The sequence below is a fragment of the Sinohyriopsis cumingii genome, chromosome 3, assembly GCF_028554795.1.
Source record: "Sinohyriopsis cumingii isolate HCF-2022 chromosome 3, ASM2855479v2, whole genome shotgun sequence".
NCBI classification, from domain to species: domain Eukaryota; kingdom Metazoa; phylum Mollusca; class Bivalvia; order Unionida; family Unionidae; genus Sinohyriopsis; species Sinohyriopsis cumingii.
The window spans coordinates 85,982,373-86,004,804 of NC_142963.1; the positions used below are offsets into that span (position 1 = coordinate 85,982,373).

General features: G+C 34.1%; 1 protein-coding gene across 1 annotated transcript in view; it reads left to right on the forward strand.

The window, feature by feature from the left end:
• LOC149803237 (lysosomal alpha-mannosidase-like) overlaps positions 1-20,015 on the forward strand; it is a 99,534-nt gene extending 79,519 nt beyond the window's left edge. The window contains exons 20-26 of the mRNA XM_089952879.1: positions 778-865; positions 2,898-2,984; positions 4,583-4,673; positions 12,557-12,702; positions 15,267-15,440; positions 16,998-17,166; positions 19,586-20,015. Coding sequence (XP_089809005.1) covers positions 778-865; positions 2,898-2,984; positions 4,583-4,673; positions 12,557-12,702; positions 15,267-15,440; positions 16,998-17,166; positions 19,586-19,722 — 892 coding nt within the window. The 3' untranslated portion in view covers positions 19,723-20,015. The remainder of the gene's footprint in view (positions 1-777; positions 866-2,897; positions 2,985-4,582; positions 4,674-12,556; positions 12,703-15,266; positions 15,441-16,997; positions 17,167-19,585) is intronic.
• Positions 20,016-22,432: the final 2,417 nt, after the last annotated feature.

The window sequence follows — 22,432 nt, forward strand, 5'->3', positions numbered from 1 at the left end:
ATGGCACTATTTTTTGTCTTGTAGCAGTGCACAACACTATTTTTCTCTTATAGCTTCATGCACAATCATGCTAGTACAACTTATCCAACTGTTTGTCTTGCACTTTTTTATGAATCGTTGCAAAACTTTGTACATATTATGGTCATTATCTAAACATGACCACATAAACAAATCTTTGTGTTGTCATGATTTTTGTGGACAAGTTATTGCTATTTTACACTTACAGCTGGAGGACAGAATTTTTAATCCAACTATTGCAGTTTTTATCTAAGTGTATATAATAATAATAATGAGGACTTTGTATAGCGCCTAATCTTTAGAAGCTCTAAGCGCTTTACAACATTAGACAACACCTGTTAGATAAGAAAAAAATAATATTATTACAAAAACAAACAACATAAAATTAGAAAAACATTAAAAAATAAAAACATGCTGAGAATATTTCAGGTAAGAAACATTATTAGGTCTTTAAATTTGTTCTTGCAGTTGAAATAAGTGAGTTTTGAGAGCCCTCTTGAATATGATCACTGTGTCTTTGTGTCTAAGTTCAGTGGGCAATTATTATGATACAGTCATAATCAGAAGATAAATCATCAAACTTAATTTCAGAAGAACTATTCGCTTTTTCTTTTAGTATAAATTCAACTCATTATTGGGTAAGTATGTGATGTGGAAGTAGCAAGTGTATGTTTACATGAACAAATTGCTCAACATGGTATACGTTTTCTTTAGTTATACCTATAGTTTTTCTTGATCCATAATTTAATTTTCTTTCAGGCTGGATTACCGAGAGACCTGGTCATTTAATCAAACAGAACAAGTTGCAGGGAACTATTATCCTGTCAACAGTAGGATCTACATACAGGTAGGGTACACTTGGAGAAGGAGTTTAAGGTAGTGGAATATTTTGAGTTTGATATCATGGCCTAGTGGTAGATTACAGTATTGTGTGACCAGGTCACATCTCATTGTTAATTTAATCAGACCAAGGTGTATAGCACTACTCTTGTTGAACTTGTAAATGGATACAGGTGTTAGGTTAGGAGTGTACTTGCAATGGATTGGTATCCCATTCATGTACTTCATATTACTGAAAACCTGACCTTGTTGTCATGAAACACTGAGACCAAAAAAACTCATACTTGACATGCAGGAAATTAGAAACCATATTTTAACTACTGTGGATTTATACATTATTTAGAGCAACAATAAAAATAAGATGATTTTTAAATTTTTTTTAGTCTGAATCACTGTTTCATAAATTTATTGAGACTCTTGAACATTCCTATTATAGTACCGTAATGATGGTAAATCTTGGTACAGGAAAAAATATAATTATTATTTTGTAAGTCCCAAGACTTGTCTGCATGTTAGAAAAAAACGTTTTCTGTGTCCCAACAGTGGCAAACACAAAAATGTAAAGATGAAATCAGCATGACTGCCATATGTCACAGAGCAGTGACCAGCTCTTGTTTAGTTACCATGTTAGTAAACTGTTGTAAATGACTGTGGTTGTTTTATTGTTATTTTTTTGTATGTGCATATTTTCTGATTTGTTCATCATGAATAAAGGTAAGGTAAATAAACACTTGATAAATTACAGGCCATTCAGAGTTTACCAGGAGATGTGTACTATTGTGTACATTACTTACACATCATTCACAGTATCACCTTGTTTATTCCAAAAAATATTATATGCAGTATTGCATTATTAGTAAATCTCATTCTTTCAGATCACAATTTTGCCCTATGACCATTTGTTTTATATACTTTGTTTCAAGGTGCTCAAAAGTTTCCTTTTTCATTGATATAAGCTATCCCACAAAGTTATGTAATCGGTATGGAAAGATGTTTAATGAATATTTATTAATATATTAGGCACATAACCAGCATATATTCACATAACTGTCGTATATGTATTCAAGAAAGACCATACTATAAGGTTAAATTCTGGATAAAGATTGATTAGATCAGCAATGATCTCTTTTAATTTTGTGTTTTGTCTTAGCTCAGAATCGTAATTTTCAACACATTATTCATTCCACTTCAATTTTATACTTTAGAATCCTTCAGTGATGATGTCAACAACAAAAATTTGAGTCAGTTTGATCTTGGTCCCTGTAATGAGATCTGGTTCTATATAAGAAAGAATTGGGGATGCAGTAAATTTAAAGCAATTCATTATAATGTAACAAATGCACAAACATGTCATTTATTTACGAACCTGGAACTGATAACATGAAAGGTTGCTACTATTTCTAATTTATTGTAAATGTTAAACCAATACTAATTTCCTGAATGGAGACAGTTAACAAGGACTTGTTTGAATAATTTGTCAACTTGTTTTGAGGGTAATGTCAAAAGATAGCTTTGTTTCACAAGTAGAATGAGGACTGTTTATTTGTTAGATGTTCTGTCACAGATTTTGCTATAGTTCACATTGTTAGAGCACGTATGTGACTGATGCCATCTGAGTTCTTCATGCAGCTGTGGGCATAAACCAAGTACAGTTACAGAGGGATTCTGCTTAGCTGTGATCCCAGATAAATAAGTTGAATTCATATCACCCCTTTTTAGATTTGTTGATAATAAGTAATAGAATTTTCACAACTCTAAGACATACTGGTATATTCCTTAAGCCTTCAAGCCACAACCTGGGATATGGAGAATAATATTTATTGGCTGCTACCAACACATATGCTGTACTTCTTCATCTCTTGGAATAAAATGTTGATGTATGTTGAGAAAATTACAGTAACTTAGATTTCAAGATATAAATTCAAAATTTGCCATTCCTTTACAAATTAACCGTCATACTTTTGCCTCTGCAGTATTCTCAATCTATTGACATTGTTTGAATTATGAACACTTAATTGCTTCCTTCTTTTTGATCAAAGGATATGGCGCAGAATGTGCAGCTGACAGTGCTGACTGACAGATCTGAAGGGGGCAGCAGTCTTAGTGATGGCAGCTTGGAGCTTATGGTGAGATTGAAAATAGATGTACAGACACACAAAAACATTGAATCCAAAATGTATGAACAGTTAGGGCTTTTAAATCTGTTTTCCCGCTTTAACACTTGATCCATCCCGTAGCATTGTATAGGCTGGCTTACATTGTTACTCCATCCCGTAGCATTGTATAGGCTGGCTTACATTGTTACTCCATCCCTTAGCATTGTATAGGCTGGCTTACATTGTTGATCCATCCCGTAGCATTGTATAGGCTGGCTTACATTGTTACTCCATCCCTTAGCATTGTATAGGCTGGCTTACATTGTTACTCCATCCCGTAGCATTGTATAGGCTGGCTTACATTGTTTCTCCATCCCTTAGCATTGTATAGGCTGCCTTACATCATTACTCCATCCCGTAGCATTGTATAGGCTGGCTTACATTGTTACTCCATCCCTTAGCATTGTATAGGCTGGCTTACACTGTTACTCATGTATGAACATATATTTTCCCTGATGACTTGAAGATAAAATAAACGGACAAAAAATTTGCCATGGGGTTGAAAGGTTCATCCAGCTTGTCAAAAGGGCAGGTTTTAACTAATATGACGAACATATTCATGGCAGAACAAATCTAATTTTAAAAATTGTCTTACCACCAAACCTAATCCAGATCATTTCGCTCTTCTTTAAAAAGTTCTTCACCATCAAAACCATTTCCAGTTTTGTAAATAGATTGCATTTATCGTAAAGAAGAAGCCCTTTGATTTTGGTCAAAAGGTTAATGGCCAAGATCACTGTGACTGAAAGAAGAAAACAAGTTTCTGCACAGTAACTTTTTTTCTACATCACCGACTTGGACCAAACTAAACTTTGTGGACAGCTTGCACTCGGGTAAGAAAGAAGTTTATCGATTTTAGGCTCAAAACATCTAAGGTCAAGGTCATTGTGGCTGAAAGGAGAGAATTGTTTCCACACAGCAAAATTAGTTTGACATAACAGACCTGATTAAACATGTTTTTGTAGGCTCAGAAAGAAACCTATCGATTTTGGGGGCCAAAGGTCGAAGAACAATGTTACTCTAAGTGGAAGAAGAAAAATGGTTTCTGCACAATAACTTTAATTTTACATAACAAACCTGGACTAAACTTTTTGGGCTGGCTTACAGCTAGAATAAGAAAGAAGCCTATTGATTATGTGATAAAAGGGTCTGAGATCAAGGTCCCTGTGGCTAAAAAATGAAAAATGTTTTCTGCATAAGAACTTATAGTTCTTTACCATGTACTATCATCAATGTTTGCGGAGGGCTGATAGTTTGGATAAGAAAGATGTCTAATGATTTCAGATTGACTGAAAGAAGATAAAGTTTTGTATAATGACTTTAGTTCTAGCCAATGTACCTTGACCAACGTTTTTGGAGAGCTTCCACTTAAGTTACTAGAGAGGCCTATTCATTTTGTAGTCAAAGGTCAAAGCTCAAGTAAATTGTGACTCAAGGAGAAATGGGTTTCTGCAAAAGAAAAGTTTTATTCTACAGTAAGTCCCTTTACCAAACTTTGTTGCTGGCTTGCACTGTTCTGTTAAGGGGCACATAAAAAAATAATTTCATGTAGCTTTCCTTCTTCATAGGTGCATCGTCGTGTTCTGAATGATGATTCTCTGGGAGTGGGAGAACCGCTGAATGAAACAGGGGCTGATGGGGAAGGTCTTATTGTTCGAGGTGAGTGTTTTGATTAATATATGTTAATCATTTATTGGTCATACATGTAGACAAACAAAAATTTGATAAAGTTTTGTATTTTATGTTGGTTCAGAATGCAGAGAAGGTAACTATGAAATTAGACGAAGGAAACTTTTCATGAAAAGAAAGCAAAATTACATAATAAGATTAATAAGAGATAAATCAATTTTGTTTGAATGCATAGTTATGAATTTTCTCATCTGTACTTCATTTTATGCATACATTTAGACTGTTGGCCTATTTTGTATTGCAACACACAGACAAACCAGCCAGATGTGATTACAGACAAAATATGGAGGGGGAGATCTTCTGATGATGATCTATTTCAAGGATTTGATTGGGTGGGTGGGTGGATAGATGGAAAATAACAGAACCAGTGTAAAATACAATGATATTATTGAAGAGAATATGTCACAAATAAATTGACAATGTACAATTTGTCCTAATTAAATCCTTAAAATACATAATGCTTGACATTTTAGATCCATTTATATGATAAATCAATGAAATCAATTATAGGCCACATATCGGTATAAACTAGGTCAGAATGATCTGATTCATAATATCCCATAATAATATGTTTATTAATTCCATACGTCTTACAAATAAGTAATGAAAGATATGTCTGATTTTTTTTGGTGTGATTCACAGTATCCCATGACTGCCACTATCTAATGTCATCTGGTAAAAAACCCAAGAATTCATCATCATCCTATAAAGTTCTGAAATCCTCCATCGTCTTTTATAAATTGTCATGGTCTGATCATCATAAATATCATTTGACTAGGTTTCCTTGACCTCACTGTCATATGCAGGTGATTATGTAGGCAAGGGCTCTATAAGTAACACTTTAATCATAAATCTTTTATATAATGCTATTGAACACATGTCAGTTGTAAAGCAAGAGGGTATTTTAGTGGGCATCATCTACAATGGACACCATTTAAATTCCTCAGTTGTACCGCGAGAGGGTATTTTAGAGGGTATCATCTACAATGTACACCATTTAAATTCATCAGTTGTACAGCGAGAGGGTATTTTAGTGGGTATCATCTACAATGTACACCATTTAAATTCCTCAGTTGTACAGTGAGAGGGTATTTTAGAGGGTATCATCTACAATGTACACCATTTAAATTCCTCAGTCATACAGCGAGAGGGTATTTTAGAGGGTATCATCTACAGTGTACACCATTTAAATTCCTCAGTTGTACAGCGAGAGGGTATTTTAGAGGGTATCATCTACAATTGACACCATTTAAATTCCTCAGTTGTACAACGAGAGGGTATTTAGAGGGTATCATATACAATTGACACCATTTAAATTCCTCAGTTGTACAGCGAGAGAGTATTTAGAGGGTATCATGTACAATGTACACCATTTAAATTCATCAGTTGTACAGTGAGAGGGTATTATAGTGGGTATCATCTACAATGTACACCATTTAAATTCCTCAGTCATACAGCGAGAGGGTATTTTAGAGGGTATCATCTACAATGTACACCATTTAAATTCCTCAGTTGTACAGCAAGAGGGTATTTTAGAGGGTATCATCTACAATGTACACCATTTAAATTCCTCAGTTGTACAGCGAGAGGGTATTTAGAGGGCATCATGTACAATGTACACCATTTAAATTCATCAGTTGTACAGCGAGAGGGTATTTAGAGGGTATCATGTACAATGTACACCATTTAAATTCATCAGTTGTACAGCGAGAGGGTATTTTAGTGGGTATCATCTACAATGTAGACCATTTAAATTCCTCAGTTGTACAGCGAGAGGGTATTTTAGAGGGTATCATCTACAATGTACACCATTTAAATTCATCCAATCTCACAATAACATTTTTCACAACAGGATTTTTCCGTCAGTTCCTGGAATAAATTAAGATGGAATTCACTTTTGCTTCAGCTCAGTTTACTACTGCAGCACATGCTGATGGACTAAAATGTGTACTAAGTTTTAATTGTGTTGAAAGCCTAATAGAGGTGATAAGTTTAGGGTCAATGAAATGGAAAGATTAGAACTTCATCAGAATGGCCACTGATCTTTTAAAATCCCCTATAAGGGAGGATAGTTTCAGTTGCACATGTTTATTAGATATAGTGGATTCGAATGAGGGTGTAGTCATGGAAAACAGGAATTATCTGATGAGAGAACTAACCCATTTTCTAGGGTTACTGCAAGTAATAGCACTCAGGTGACTCTAACTCCTTAGCCACTGTCCATGTATGTGTAATACTGACCTGCTGCTGACTTATACAAACACTGCAGAAGCAAGTGGGTAAGATGCAAAAACAGATTGACAAGCTAATAAATGAGAAGCTTAAATTAGCTGCCTAGAGAGAGAAACCTTTGACTATTAGCACAAACCATTGCTCCTAAACTTGAAGTATGCCAAAAGAAAACCCAATGCAGTTTTCCAACTCTGCCACTGACTCAGACAGTATTGATAAAGTTAAGATTAATAAATCACCATAGAGACAGTCTAGATCAATGCATAGCAAATGTAATACTTTGCTTTCTACCACCCACCATAGAGACAATCTACATCAATGCATAGCAAATGTAATACTTTGCTTTCTACCACCCACCATAGAGACAATCTACATCAATGCAAAGCAAATGTAATACTTTGCTTTCTACCACCCACCATAGAGACAATCAACATCAATACAAAGCAAACGTAATACTTTGCTTTCTACCACCCACCACAGAGACAGTCTACATCAGTGCAAAGCGAACATAATACTTTGCTTTCTACCACCCACCACAGAGACAGTCTACATCAGTGCAAAGCGAACATAATACTTTGCTTTCTACCACCCACCATAGAGACAGTCTATATCAATGCAAAGCAAACATAATACTTTGCTTTCTACAACCAGGGATAAGATCCTCCTTATTGGTATTTCATGTTACATAAAATTAACAGCACAGGACTGAGGCACTGTGTTATAAAGCATGCTATTTCAGGTACTAAAAAAGAGATGATACTGGAAGATATATGTATGATCTCTTCAAGTTTACAAAAATTGTCCTCTGTATTGGAAGGAACAATGCCAGTGAAGGGACTGATCTAGAACCTTTTGAAGAACTATATAACCAGTTACTGACACACATCCATAAGCAACATCAAAGCTATCATGTTGCATTGTGTGAGATGGCCCCCAGGGAGATTTGTTATGTGTGGGATACCAGTGAGGTCATCTGAAGACTGGCATGTTAATGGGAGTATGATATTGTTTACAATTACATGAGTTTCTTGGATGAGGAAGGCAAGTGATGCAACATTTAGTGGGAAAAAGAGATAATTTCCACCCAAAGGGGTGGAAAACTGGTAAATAATATAAATGCAGTCATTCATATAGTCTCATCTTGTAGCCGTATTACAAACTTCAGCAGTCACTATAAACCCAATGAAAGTTAAGATAGCTATTGACACCATGGTCAGCCATATCAATACACTCAGGGATGTGATAACTGTGAGGAGACCAAACATTCACTACAGGAATGCAGGCAAAGAATGGACAATTCAGTGCTATCAGTGTGGTGGCTTTGAACACAAGGCAAAGCTCACATTAGATTTGTGGAATAGGTAGATGGCAATGAGGCCATCTCAACTCCACAAGTAGACTCTTCAGCTTGAGGACTAATCAAGGACTGTCGTATACAGCAAGCATCCTTTGATCCCATTGCAGATAGCTCTGTGTTCTAAATGTGGAAGTTTACTGGCTACTTTTACATATTCAAGTGTAGCTGTCAATTCAAATGTGAATATAAAAATAATAAATGCTGTTGTAGTGTTTCTGATTTCAATGAATGTGTAAATGCTTCTGAGCTAAGTTCTTGTATTTTACATAGTGTAAATACATAGTGTAAATACAAGTAGTAACTTCGTTGGATTAGAAGTTGAATGTAATGAAAAGAAAAACTTATGTTTTATACAGTAATGATAATTGTAGTAATGATCATTGTGATCATAGTTTTAATACTGTTAATGACTTCTTGAGTGCCTGTGACAGAAATTGTGTAAATTTCATGAATTTAGGAATTTCTGGTAAGGGTTTACACATAGGTCATTTCAATATTCAGGGTATTTGTGGAAAGATGGATCTAGTGAAGTTATTGCTAACCTCTCCAAATAATAATATCCATTTATTTGGACTCTCTGAAACAATGTTAACAGAAAATCAGGGTGAACATTTCTTCTCTATCAGTGGCTCTGACTAACCTAATCATAGGGATAGGAAAGCAGGAGGAGGTGTGCTCCTTGTGTATGTTAGAACTGGTACTGTTATTAAAAGAAGGGAATGCCTAGAAATACAGGAAACAGAATCCATTTGGCTACAGATTACTCTAGAAAAAGCTAAGCCCTACTTAGGTGTATTTTGTGTGCAGACCCCCATCATCACACACTGATTGGTGTGAATGCTTTGAACTTAAAATAAAACAAATATCGTAAGAAGAAAATGAATTTTACATTCTAAATAGTATAAAAAGAGACCTTCTCAGTAATCAAATACAACTGAATTGGATGGATTTATTGCTTCATTAGGTATGAAGCAACTAGTAAATGAACCCAATCGAATAACATCTACCTCCAACAACAAAAATTATAGACCATATTTATACTAATACAAAAAGAAAATGTTTTGGAAGTAAATGGTTTCAAAAATTGGTTTAAGTGACCACTTTGCAATTTTTCTAACAAAAAGTCATTGGCAGATCAAAGAAAAATAACATCCATAAATCCATTACTTATAGATCTTTTCAAAACTTTGATACTGTTAAATTCCTAGAAGATCTGAAACAAATTCCATGGAAGATATTAATAATGCTTTAGATACTTAGACATGTCTTTTCATATAAGAAGTAAACAAACATGCCCCTTTAAAACAACAGCCAGGCAGGATCTCCTACAAAACTTTAGCTGCAATAAAGCAAAACCCATCTCTATACTTCCTTGTCTTTCCAAATTACTTGAAAAAAGTTACTTGATTCTTTTCTCAGCTGTTTAAATACTTATAACCTTTTTCGTGATAATAAGTCTGGCTGAGGATGGAATCACTTTTGTGAAACTGCACTTATGTCTGTGATTGATAAATGGCTGAAACCATTAGATAATGGAGTAAATTGTAGGCACTATACAAAGTCCTCATTATTATTATTATTATTATTATTATTATTATTATTAAATTGTAGGCACCATTATGGTTGATTTTCATAAGGCTTTTGATATTGTGGAACATGAAATTTTGCTTGAAAAACTGAAAATCTATCAATGCAATGAAAACTCTCTAAATTGATTTATTGATTGATGGATAGAGTGCAAAATGTATCTTTAAATGGTCATCTTCTGAAAGTAAAAATATTAATTATGGAGTACCACAGGGCTCTATCCTTGGACCTCTGTTATTCATTCTATTTATCAACAACTTGCTGCTTAAGATAGGAACTTCCACTGACCTCTGTGCAGATGATAATACACTGTCTGAGATGGATAAAACCAAATTGTATTTGAAAATAAATGATAAGTTGTTTTCAGCAAACTTAAAGTATGGTGCAAGAAAAACAGTAAGATCATAAATGCAGGAAAAACAAAAGCCTTACTATTTACAACAAAACAAAAATGCATGGTTAGATAGCAACAAACTCCAGGTTCTGTTTGTCATTGTGAGCCTTAATATAACCTCTTATGATAAAATTCTTGGTGTATTCATAGATAACAATCTTACTTTGTCTATTCACATTGAACATGTTTCAAAAAAGGTTAATTCTTATCTTTGGCTACTGAGGAAAATTAAAACATACATTCCTCTTCAGTATAGGGTCGTCTTTTATAAAAGTTATATTCAGCCGTATCTGGTCTATTGTAATATAATTTGGGATAATACTTCTAATTCAAACATAATAATACTTTTAAGACTCCAAAAGAGGGCTTGCCATTTAATTCTATATCAGTGTATAGACAATTTTTCAGGATGCAATGAATAATTTAAAGGTTTTAACAATACATGAAAGAATATTTCTTAGAAAGGCCAAAATTATGTATAAAGTGCTTGAATGTTGCTGTTGCATTAATGGGTATTTGTTTGGTCCTCCAAAGTTGGCCTTTTATGGTGACTTCAATTACATTATATACCCTTCATCAAAGCAAGATAGCTACAATCTTCCACAAAAGCAATGCACTGTAATAACCTGCATTTAGGGAGTGAAATATACATGCACACAATTCTTGCAAGCCACCCAATTTGGTCTCGATTTTTTTCATTTGTTATTCAGTGCATTACTAGCAAATTTTTCAAGTGAGTTAACATTAAAATTTTCTATGATTCTATGTTTTGTTTTCTTCTTCGAATAATTGTTAGCTGGTATAGTCGACATGTTTTGAGTTAGTGAAATTAGGGAGTATCACTGCTGGTGACTGGCATCCTTGATAATTTGACTAATGACAAGTTCTAGTTGACCATTTAAGACTGTATGATACATACTCAGTGTGTTTATAGCCCCTGTTGTTTAATTTTTATACATCATGTCATTTAAGTTTGGTTTACTCTTCTTTATTTCTTTGGTATGTACACGTGTTGACTGCCTTGTCATACAGTCTACCTTGGTAATATTGTAACAGTGCATAACACAGTTTCTGAACCATTGTTATGAGCAACAGCATGACACGCTATGTACTGCAAAATAAAAAACTTTTTTCATTCTTGGAGCAATACAGTCGCAATGTAGTAAATCCAAATATGATAAATCTTATATAATTTTCATTCATTGAAAGAAGTAATAATATAATGAATGATTAGTATAGTGCTAATGTATACCATGACCTTGTGTGAAATTATAATATACCAAACTGAACCGCAAGACAGTGATAGTATTCTGTCATGAATATGAACTGCAACTTTATTCAGTGTTCTTAATAAATGAACCATCATGTGTTATGGTTGAACAGAAAGCAAGAGTTTGAGTTTACTCCATTCTCCCCTCCTTAGCAGGTAAGAATCCTACTCATCCCAGGTGTCACACTCCAATGTAGTAGTATTAGGACCAAGCTCAGCCATTAAAACACCCTTCAGCAAAGAAAGTCAGCACCAAAGATGGAAGAAAATGTGCCGTTTACTTGAATTCATGGATTTTCATATTGTTACGAATCTACGCTCTTAAAATAAATAACAGAAAAGAGTGAAAGACAACAAGCTTTGTAATATTTAACAAATAATTGTTTTTCCTAGAATACAAAGTGAAAATGAGAAAAAAGAACTTACGATATTGTGAATTAAATCCCAAAATAATCCAGGAATTACAGGAACAAGTCCTAATAATTTAAAGTCCTGAATAAAACTCATTACATGCAGTAGTCGTAGGGTTTTTAAAAAATTGTGGCTTTTATGGTAGGTATTGTCAATTATAATTCAATTAAAATTTTTTATTGAAGTTAAATTGTAAAGAGAAAAATGATGTCATCATTACATTAACAAGATCACTTCAGTTTGAACTTCATTTTTCTGCATGATAAATAATGTCTACAGTGGCTACTGTACACTACAAAGTAGAGATCAGGTATGTAAAATGGTTCTGTCCCAGGGGAACAGAATTGAATTTATTTTTGGAAACTTAAATGACCTCTTGACTGATGTATTACTGCTATGTAAGTTACTTTCATGATAAGACCATGAAATGTTCATTTAAAATACTTTTGAGAATGTTAATCATAAATAAATATACAATTACTTATTTGAGAAGCATTAATTAATTACAAAATATGATAATTCTGAACTACCTTTGATTTTATGTTTGAACAAATCTGCACTTTTACATAATAGTTACATAATGCACTTACTTCTCTGACCAGGTAAGCACCATTTGATTCTGGACAATATAGCAGGTTCTGCTCGTCTTCATAGAGACATGGCACTGCAGGGCTACATGTCACCCATTGTATCTTTTGCCAGTATGGACTACACATTAGAGGAGTGGAACAACAATTTCAACACTATGGTATGTCCTTGCATGTAACCAAGATTACACTTGAGGTTCACTATTTACCCATATGTAACTAATTCAACACTATGGTATGTCCTTGCATGTAACCAAGATTACACTTGATGTTCACTATTTACCCATATGTAACTAATTCAACACAGTGGTAGGCACTAACATTTAACTAATAACAAACTTGATGTTCTCTATTTATCCATGTTTAACTTCTTCAGCACAGTGGTAGGCACTAACATTTAACCAGCAACAAACTTGATGTTCTCTATTTACCCCATGTGTAACTAATTCAACACAATGTTAAGTCCTCACATTTAACCAAGGATAAATTTGATGTTCTTTATTTACCCATGTGTAACTACTTCACAACAATGATAGCCTCTCACATTTAATAAAGGATAAACTTGATATATACTATTTACCCATGTGTAACAACTTCAGCACTATGTTAAGTCTTCATGTTTAACCAAAGAAAAACTTTATATTCACTATTTACCTATGTGTAACAACTTCAGCACTATGTTAAGTCTTCACGTTTAACCAAAGAAAAACTTGATATATACTATTTACCCACGTGTAACTACTTCAACACAATGGCATAGGTGTCAACCCCTTGAGATGAAAACCTTTACACCAGACCAATAAAAACCTTACAAAGACCAAAAAAAAACTTACCTGAAAAATTGTATTCATAGATTATATAAGATCAACAGTTTTGAAACAACAAATGCTATACACAAAGTATTTTAAACACATATTTACATAATTATTTACATTTCTGAAACTCTTATTTCATTCTTTTTATTTAATAACACAATCATGTTCCTGCTTTTGCTGAGCAAAGAAGATTTTGATGGATGCTCCCTTCTTCATATCAAGACTGCTTCGGTAGCATAGTGCTTAAAGTGTCCACCTCAGATGTGGAAGGTCATGGGTTTGAACCCCTGTCGAGTCATACCAAAGACTTACAAAAATGGTACTAACAACTGCCTCGCTAGGCGCTCAGCATTAAGAGGTTAGTGTTAGGACTGGTCTGCCTGGTGTCAGGATAATGTGACTGGGTGGGGCATGATGCTACATGTCTGTGGCATGATGCCCCAGTGCTAGACATCACTATAAACTGCCACACTGCATACATCATAGCAATATGACTGAAAAATTGTTAAAAGCTACATTAAAAATCTTAATCACACACTTTTCATTTCAAAATTTCTTTCATTCAGTTTTGTCCTGAAGTGTTCATCCAGATGATACATGCTCGACACCACCACTTTAATGTCTTTACTGCATATTTTACAAAAAGCATGTGACCGCTCCAGTGGCCTAGTGGTTAGAGCATCCGTCTGGGAAGCTGGAGGTTGTGGGTTCAATCCCTGGCCAAGTCATACCAAAGACTTAGAAAAATGGTACTAATAGCTGCCTCGCTTGGCACTCAGCATTAGGAGGTTAGTATTAGGACTGGTCGGCCTGGTGTTGGGTAATGTGACTGGGTAGGACTCATGCTACATGTCTGCGGCATGATGCCCCAGTGCTGGACATCACTATAAACTGCCACACTGCAGACATCATAGCGATATGACTGAAAAATTGTTAAAGCTGCGTTAAAAATCGTAATCACACACACACACACAAAAAGCAAGTGAAGATCCTAACTTGGATACATCTGCAATGCCAGGGAAGACTTTAATCCAATCAGCCTGAAACTTGACACGACCTTGGTCAGTGTCTTCAGGCTTGCATTTCTTGCTCAGCCATTTGATGGATGGAATATTTCAACTAGATGATAGAAATTTTTAAAAAATTAAAATTTAGATTTGATGTGTGATATAGGAAGATTACCCGATTACAAATATGTTAAGAATTTATATTTTTCCCCATAAAACCCAAGATATTACACCAGGAGCTCTCCAAAAATTGAAATCTAGAAATAACAAAATTGACAGAAATTTATACCTCATAAGCTGTTGATCATTTCTGTTAAAATTGCATATCTGGTGTTTGAAAAGTTATGAATTTGCTATATGGTGTGCTGATTTTGGTCACAAACTTGATATAAATTGGCAGTGTTACATATTTTCGAGCCACAAGAACGACTTGTTTGCATTACATATCTGACAGACTTAATTCAGAACTATGACAGCACAATAAAATGCCGGTGCTAAAATCATTAGAGTATTTTTAATTTGTATATTGTTAAAAAGTTTAATAAATTGACTTTATCTCCACACAGAAAAGTCGGATAAATTACGGTTACACCAACATGACTGCCACACTATGTGAAGTATGATAGTTTTTACTTCAGTAAGAGAAAATGGTAACCTATTTGGTTTTTGTTGTGCCTCGTTAACTGTTCAAACAGTACCATATGAATAAAATTGTCATGTAAATTGCCAGTATTAGCTACTATCGAGCATTAGCTATTGAGCATGGAAGGTTATCTAGGAAAAAAACTTCATACAATTTCTCAAAAACTGCTTGATCAGATGGCACTAGATTTTATTCATATGTTGCAAGCTGGTTGGAATCGATAAGAAAGAACTGACTTGATTGTATCATTTCTTCCCCAGTGGTCAGGCCTGAAGCAGGAGCTTCCTGCCAACGTCCACATGCTGACCCTGGAGCAGTGGGGTGGACCTGCTTTCACGCCATCAACATCACAGCCATACCTCATTCGACTGGAGCATATCTATGAGAATGGCGAGGATCCTGACCTGTCTAAACCAGCCACCGTATCACTGAGTGTAAGTGTGTATTGGTAGGAAAGGAAACAAAATAATGAGTGCAAACCAGGCACTTTAACACTGAGAGGAAGTGAACATTGTTAGGAAAAGAAACAATTTTCAAAGTCTTTATGTTTTGTCAAATTTTGAAAAATTATATGTCTAAGTTGAGTTCAGCTGCCAACTGCACAGAGCCAGATTTGTAATCTCATGTATACACTGACAGATTAGGATCTATGTAGTTTGTGAGGAGTAATCAATAGACTGAACAGCATAAACCCTAATATGCCAGTGCATCATGTGACAGCAGATCAGGGTAACTATTGTTTGCAGTTGGATTCATTCACAAGCATATATGGTAATTAAGGTAGAATAATTGTGACCAAAGATATTTTTTATGATATTTTTATGGGCAGTAATACTAGTGTATAACGCAGACGATTTGATCCTGAAACAGATTTCCATAAATTAATTATCACACTGAGGTCACTATAATTCATGTGACATTTCTTCAAAACTTTTAAGGCAGCTTAAAGGAGAAATATTATGTGAATTTTAGCCTTTGTTTATGAAAAGCTTGGAGGAGGTTTATCAACTTTTTCTTCTCAAAAGAAGGGTACTGATGATTTTAATTTTGTTTGCACAGATTGTGAATTGTTTAATTCTTGCCAAATCAGCATTATTTAATATGGGAATGCATTGATTTAATATTTATTTGTAAACAGTATCACATGAATTATATCATGTGAATTCATTTTTATTTGTTCAATACCAACTTTGGTTCAGGTGGCCCAGGTAGTCTAAGGTGCCTTCACAGGTGACTCACCCATCTCACCACAGTCCACATGAGTTTGAGTCTTGACTCTGCAAACAACATTGGTATGTGACAAAGCTTGTCAGTAACTTCCTGTGGATCAGTGGTTCATTCTGTGGGTCTTACCAGGTTCTTTCTTCCAAATATATTGGCTGCCGTGTATAACCTATCAAGTGCTGAAAAATGGCATTAAACCCCACAAAACCAAAACCAAACCAGTGTTCGTGGTTTTTATGATTGCTTGATTTTCACTATTTGCCCATGTATAAGTGCTTCAGTAAAAAAAGTCCTCACACACTTGGAATTTACCCAATGAAACTTGATTTGTCTGTGAAGACATCTGAACTTTCTTCCCCTCCACAAACTTAAATTCTAATGATAATGTCATTAAGTTAAAAGTATACAAATGTGCTACTTCAGAAAACAAATGAGTCCAGATTAGTATAACATACATTCTGAAATTACTCATCTTTACCTAAAACTGCCATATTTTGCAGATGAATCAACCTTTTCCAGATGATAACAGCTAATGAAATCTTGAAGATTTTACAATAAACATGTTTGTTTGTAATTTGGATACAAGATTTTATTCCATTGGTGAAAGAACTTTTTATCAGTATTGTAAAATGACTAGACATAGCTATCAGTGTTCATCAACAATGGTTCTGATTTTATAGAAGATTTTGGAAGCAATATAGAACTGCCTGCAAATGAGTCATGGTATTCTGTCATACCTTTGTCTAAGTTTCATTTTTTTTTTCCAGGATCTCTTTGTGCCATTTACCATTGAGAGCATAGTGGAGCTGACATTGGGTGCCAACTTGCCACTCTCCCAGCTGAATCGACTCAAGTGGAATAAAGCAAAGGAGCAAGAAAAGAAAAACAGCTTCTTCAAATGGCGTGCCAAAGATAGAGTGTCACCCAAACACACTGGTACTGTATATGCCCCAACTGTGAACTGCACAGGCCTAGATCTGTCATTGCATAATATGACAACATATATGGGTCTATACATTTTGTTAGGAGTTATCAGTTGAATAAACAACATTGACCCTAATGTGCTGGTGCATTTTGAATTGATGGATCAGAGTAGATTTTTTTAGGTTGAACCCAGCTTACAAGCAAGTATATATTCAGTTTTGTTTGTATGGTACCATTTGTATGGATTTCATAATAGCTACAAGTATATATTGTTTTGTTTTTATGGTACCATTTTTATGGATTTCATAGTAGCTACAAGCCATGAATTTAAAGACCCAATGGAAAAGGGTCAATTTATGAAAATGGACACCTATATTCAGTAGAATTTTGATGGACCAACAAAATTAACAATTTAGTCAAAAGCACAAAAATAGATTGAAATAAATTGACACTAAAAGACATTCTGGACCAGTTCTTTTTTTATTATTTCTCTTATGCTCCTTATGTGTGAGCTGCTTGCAATGTAGTTCAGATATTACAAACCAGGCAAATTCATTTTGAGTATTCCTGTTTTTAAAAGTGAAATCTCTTATTAATTGATGGCACACACTGCACATTGCATGGTCCATTTTCCATCGAATGTTGCTAATACATAATTCAATACCATACACTATTTCATTGATCCTAGATATTTTAGAGATTGGTATTAAAAGTCAGAGAAGATTATTAGAATTCTTTCTTAGCCATTGCCTGTTTAATAAAGGATGAAAATCATGGTAGGTTTGAGCTGGGCGTTGCATAAAATAAATAAACACAACACTCGCAAGTCGTGGGGTTTATTATCCATCAGGGAAACGTATGAGAAAAAAGAAAAACCTACAACAAGACAGAACGAATACTTAAATATACAATACTGAAACAAAACAGATTAAATACAATACACAACAATACACAACCTGCATGCCAGTATTTCAATATCAACACGATAACACACCAGACACGATGACCCCAAATATTCAAATGTTACAGTTCTCTCTAATTGTGATTGCCACCTTAGGCCTATACAAGATGAGCAAGACGTTTTTTGTCTCCAACCAATGGGACAGGTGCCTAGGGCTTTTATCAGGTGCCAGATGCTCACTGTTATTGTCCTCTTCATGTGCTTTATGCACTGATCGATCATTCACTCGCACACTCAGTCATAACAAACCTGGGTCACATAGGAATTGTACACATTCATCACTTTGTTCCGCAAGATGCATCGCCAGCCAACCATATGATACATATTTTATTATGCATCATATTGCAACCCTTACTTTGTGATGCATGATATATGGTGTGATACATACATTTGACTATGTGTCATATTGCAGCCTTTTGTGATACATATATTGTATGATACATACATTTTACTATGTGTCATATTGCAGCCCTTTGTGAAAGAGGACATATTGTATGATACATACATTTTACTATGTGTCATATTACAGCCCTTTGTGATACATATATTGTATGATACATACATTTTACTGTGTGTCATATTGCAGCCCTTTGCGATAGAGGACATATTGTATGATGCATACATTTTACTGTTGCAGCCCTTTGTGATACATGATGTATTATATGATACATTTTACTATGCATCATATTGCATCCCTTTGTAATATACATGACATATTGCTATGATACATTTTACTATACATTGTATTGCACCCCTAACTTTGTGACACATGACATATTGTATGACACATATTTTACTGTGCATCTTATTGCAACCTTTACTTTGTGAGACATGACTTTGTATGATACATACATTTTAGTATGCATTGTATTACAACCCTTACTTTGTGATAATTGACATTGTGAATGTGCTTACCTTTTTTCTTTCAAATATTTCACAAACGAAATGGAATCATAGTATATCCATGAGCGGCAAGAACCATTCATGACCAAACACAATGAGTATTCTTAAGAAGTATTTTATATACATTTTTCATATTTGAGGATTTAAGTTCAGGAAATAACTGTTTAAATAGTAATGCTGTGGAAAACTATTTTGATTGGATATTTATGATAGATAATCATTGATTTATGTTTCAGATCTCTGTTTGTCAGATTCTTTAATATAATGGGTATATTTGGATACCAATAAATTTCAGAATGTCAGAAATATCCATCTTGAAGATGAAATGATGAGGATTGTTCCTAATCATTTAACTGAGCAATTAAATAATTATTTAATAGAGTCAAATCTTGTTTATCCAAACCTTTTTTACACAAATGTATCAAATTATCAGAATCACATGTATGCCACCCAGTTTGGCATAACCCAGACTTAGTCATCCAGGTTCTTGTTTATCCAGAGTTTGATTTAAATATTGAGTTAAGATAAAGAAGATTATTATTATTATTATTATTATTATTATTACAGCCAAAGATGCAGTTTGGACGTTTGACCAGGACCCACTAACAGTTACTCTTAACCCAATGCAGATACGTACCTTCCAAGTAAATCTGGCTGATGGACATCCACCAAGCACAAAAAACAAGTTCTCAGTCTTCTCTTGATTTCATTTTTTGTTGTTGTGGAATAAAGAATTTAATCATTCATTAATTTGATATTGATAATTGATGGAAAAATTCATATTACCATGCTATGTTAAGTTTATACTGAAGTGTGCATGATTGAAGAGTAGATTAACATTCATTGTAAAACAAATTTATGAATATTCGCACACACAAATGCATGCGCATACATGCACTTGTACAGAGTTTATCCTTGCTTCTTTCAATACCTATGTTCCATTAAACAAAATAAAATGCTGTGTATGCATAATAAAATTAAAGTGCTTTTATTTTCATATTTGTGTTTTACTTATAGAACTTTTAACTGTGCCAGCTGATAATGCATTTATTGTTTTCATTGTTCAGTATTATTCATGTGGGTGAAGTGCAGATACTCTTTCAGCAGAACAACCTGATTACATTTATAAGTTCAACAACAATTATTCTTACAGTATTGCAGAGGAAGTTTTCAAACTTCAGCATAAAATTTGCAAAATAGAAGTGATTTCTTCCAATACTAAAATAATTAGATTACTTCATTCTTTTGAACTTCAGTAAACAATGTGCTTTAGGTTACATGCTTAGTGATGTACCAGTTTTTTATGAATGATTCAGCAATAAAATAAATAACAAGTCATTTCTCTTAGTGTCCCAGCTGTAATTCTTGTCTTGAAGGGATTTTAGTTCATCCATACCTTATGGTATAGCTTCCATTTTTTTAACCAGATATAATTTTTATTACTAATAATAGTAATACATTTTATGATCTTAGCAAAAGTAGTGTAAACAATATATCTCCAAAGCCCATTCAAGTCAAATTTTTATTTGTCAAGGGAGACAATTCAAGAGACTAGTGGCCAAATGGTCTAAAGAACTTACTTTTACCAATCACTGCCATCTCACCTCTGTCTGCATGGGTGTGAGTCTCAGGCTTGGCCAATGTGAGAACAGCCAGTAGCTTCACATGAATCGGTTGTTCTTACTGGGTTTTCATGGGTCCTTCCTCCACCACTTATTCTGGCTGGTGTATATAGCCTATCTTGCACTGAGAAATGGCATTAAGACCCAAAACAACAGCAACAGACAATTCAGATTTATAATAATTTTTAAATTTTGGTAATGCACCAATTCAAATTGCACTAGTTCTTTTCCATCTTAATTCTCAGTCCTATATGTCATGTGTACATAAACTCATTACAGTATATCCAAAAATAACTATATGATAAATCTCACTCACTGGTACTGAGGAAGGAGTATTTGTCATTGTCACAGAATTGTAACCGAGTGGGTTTTTGGACGAAATGAACAAGCCAAACACAATGTAAAAAAGATGGAAATTTATGAATGAGTTAATAATGATAAATATATGATGTAAAAATACAATTGAAAATAAACAGAACAAATATTGAATAAAATGAAGTGCAGATCCAAGAACCCTCATGGGCTGCACTTACCCCTTAAACAGTATGTTGTTCAACAAGAACAAAATTATAAAGATTCAAAAATAGTCTTTGAAGCAACTTAAGATTCACAATAATCTTTGACACAACTAAAGATTCACAATAATCTTTGACACAACTAAAGATTCACAATAATCTTTGACACAACTAAAGATTCACAATAATCTTTGACACAACTAAAGATTCACAATAATCTTTGACACAACTAAAGATTCACAATAATCTTTGACACGACTAAGATTCAAAATAATCTTTGACACGATTAAGATTCAAAATAATCTTATCACGACTAAGATTCACAATAATGTTATCACAACAGACAGCATTGCTCTGGAAGCTCCAGATGACTCCAAGAAACTTTAGAATGCTTCGTACAGCTTTGGACCACTCTAGTTATATTCACAATAACATTTCATATACATTCACGGCTACAGTCACGGTCAGCTACCATAATAGTTTATGCATAATTTCTATATATATGATATTACTTTTAAAAATCTGCATTGTAATAAACATTATTACGCGATAACACAGTACAAACTGAATAAGCTTCGCCTATCAAATAAATAGAATGTAAATTTAACACTTACCCCTATGGCTAGAGAATAAAGGAGAGTGTATACTCCTTGACGTGATCCAAAAATGACCAGTGTGGTTTTTCGTGATTCGTCTTACTTAAATCCGTAGGAGAGTGAGTACAAGTCGGGGTAGAATACCTGTGCACCTCATGTTAGTCATGATACCCGACACAAGTAATCTGTGGCTAGGTACATGATATACAGTCGCTTACCTGGAAAAACATATTCACCCTATATAACGTTGTACACATGTACAACGAGAAATAGTCTAATTGTTTTAAGACAAAACCAAGTTATTTCTTTGCCATATTCTGTGACAGTCATCTGCACATTGACAACATTTTTGTCTCGCAGCAAATATTATAAAAAGTGAGACATTGCAGTCACAATGTCCATTGCTCAGGTTTTTGAATAAAATTGTGATTTAAGTATATCTCCTGTTTTGTGTCAGTGGATGATCATTGAAATTTACCTACAACTTTACTTGGTGACTGAATAAGGATAGGTGAATAAAATGGTTATGAAATATTGTTTTATAAGTGTGTAAGTGGTTTAATCATTTGGATCTGGTTGTATCAAGGAAATATCAGATGTCACATGAGATTACTGTGGAGTAGAGATTCCACAAGTGTTCACAAGAGAAGATCAAACATTCATAGGAATGTCTTAGATAAA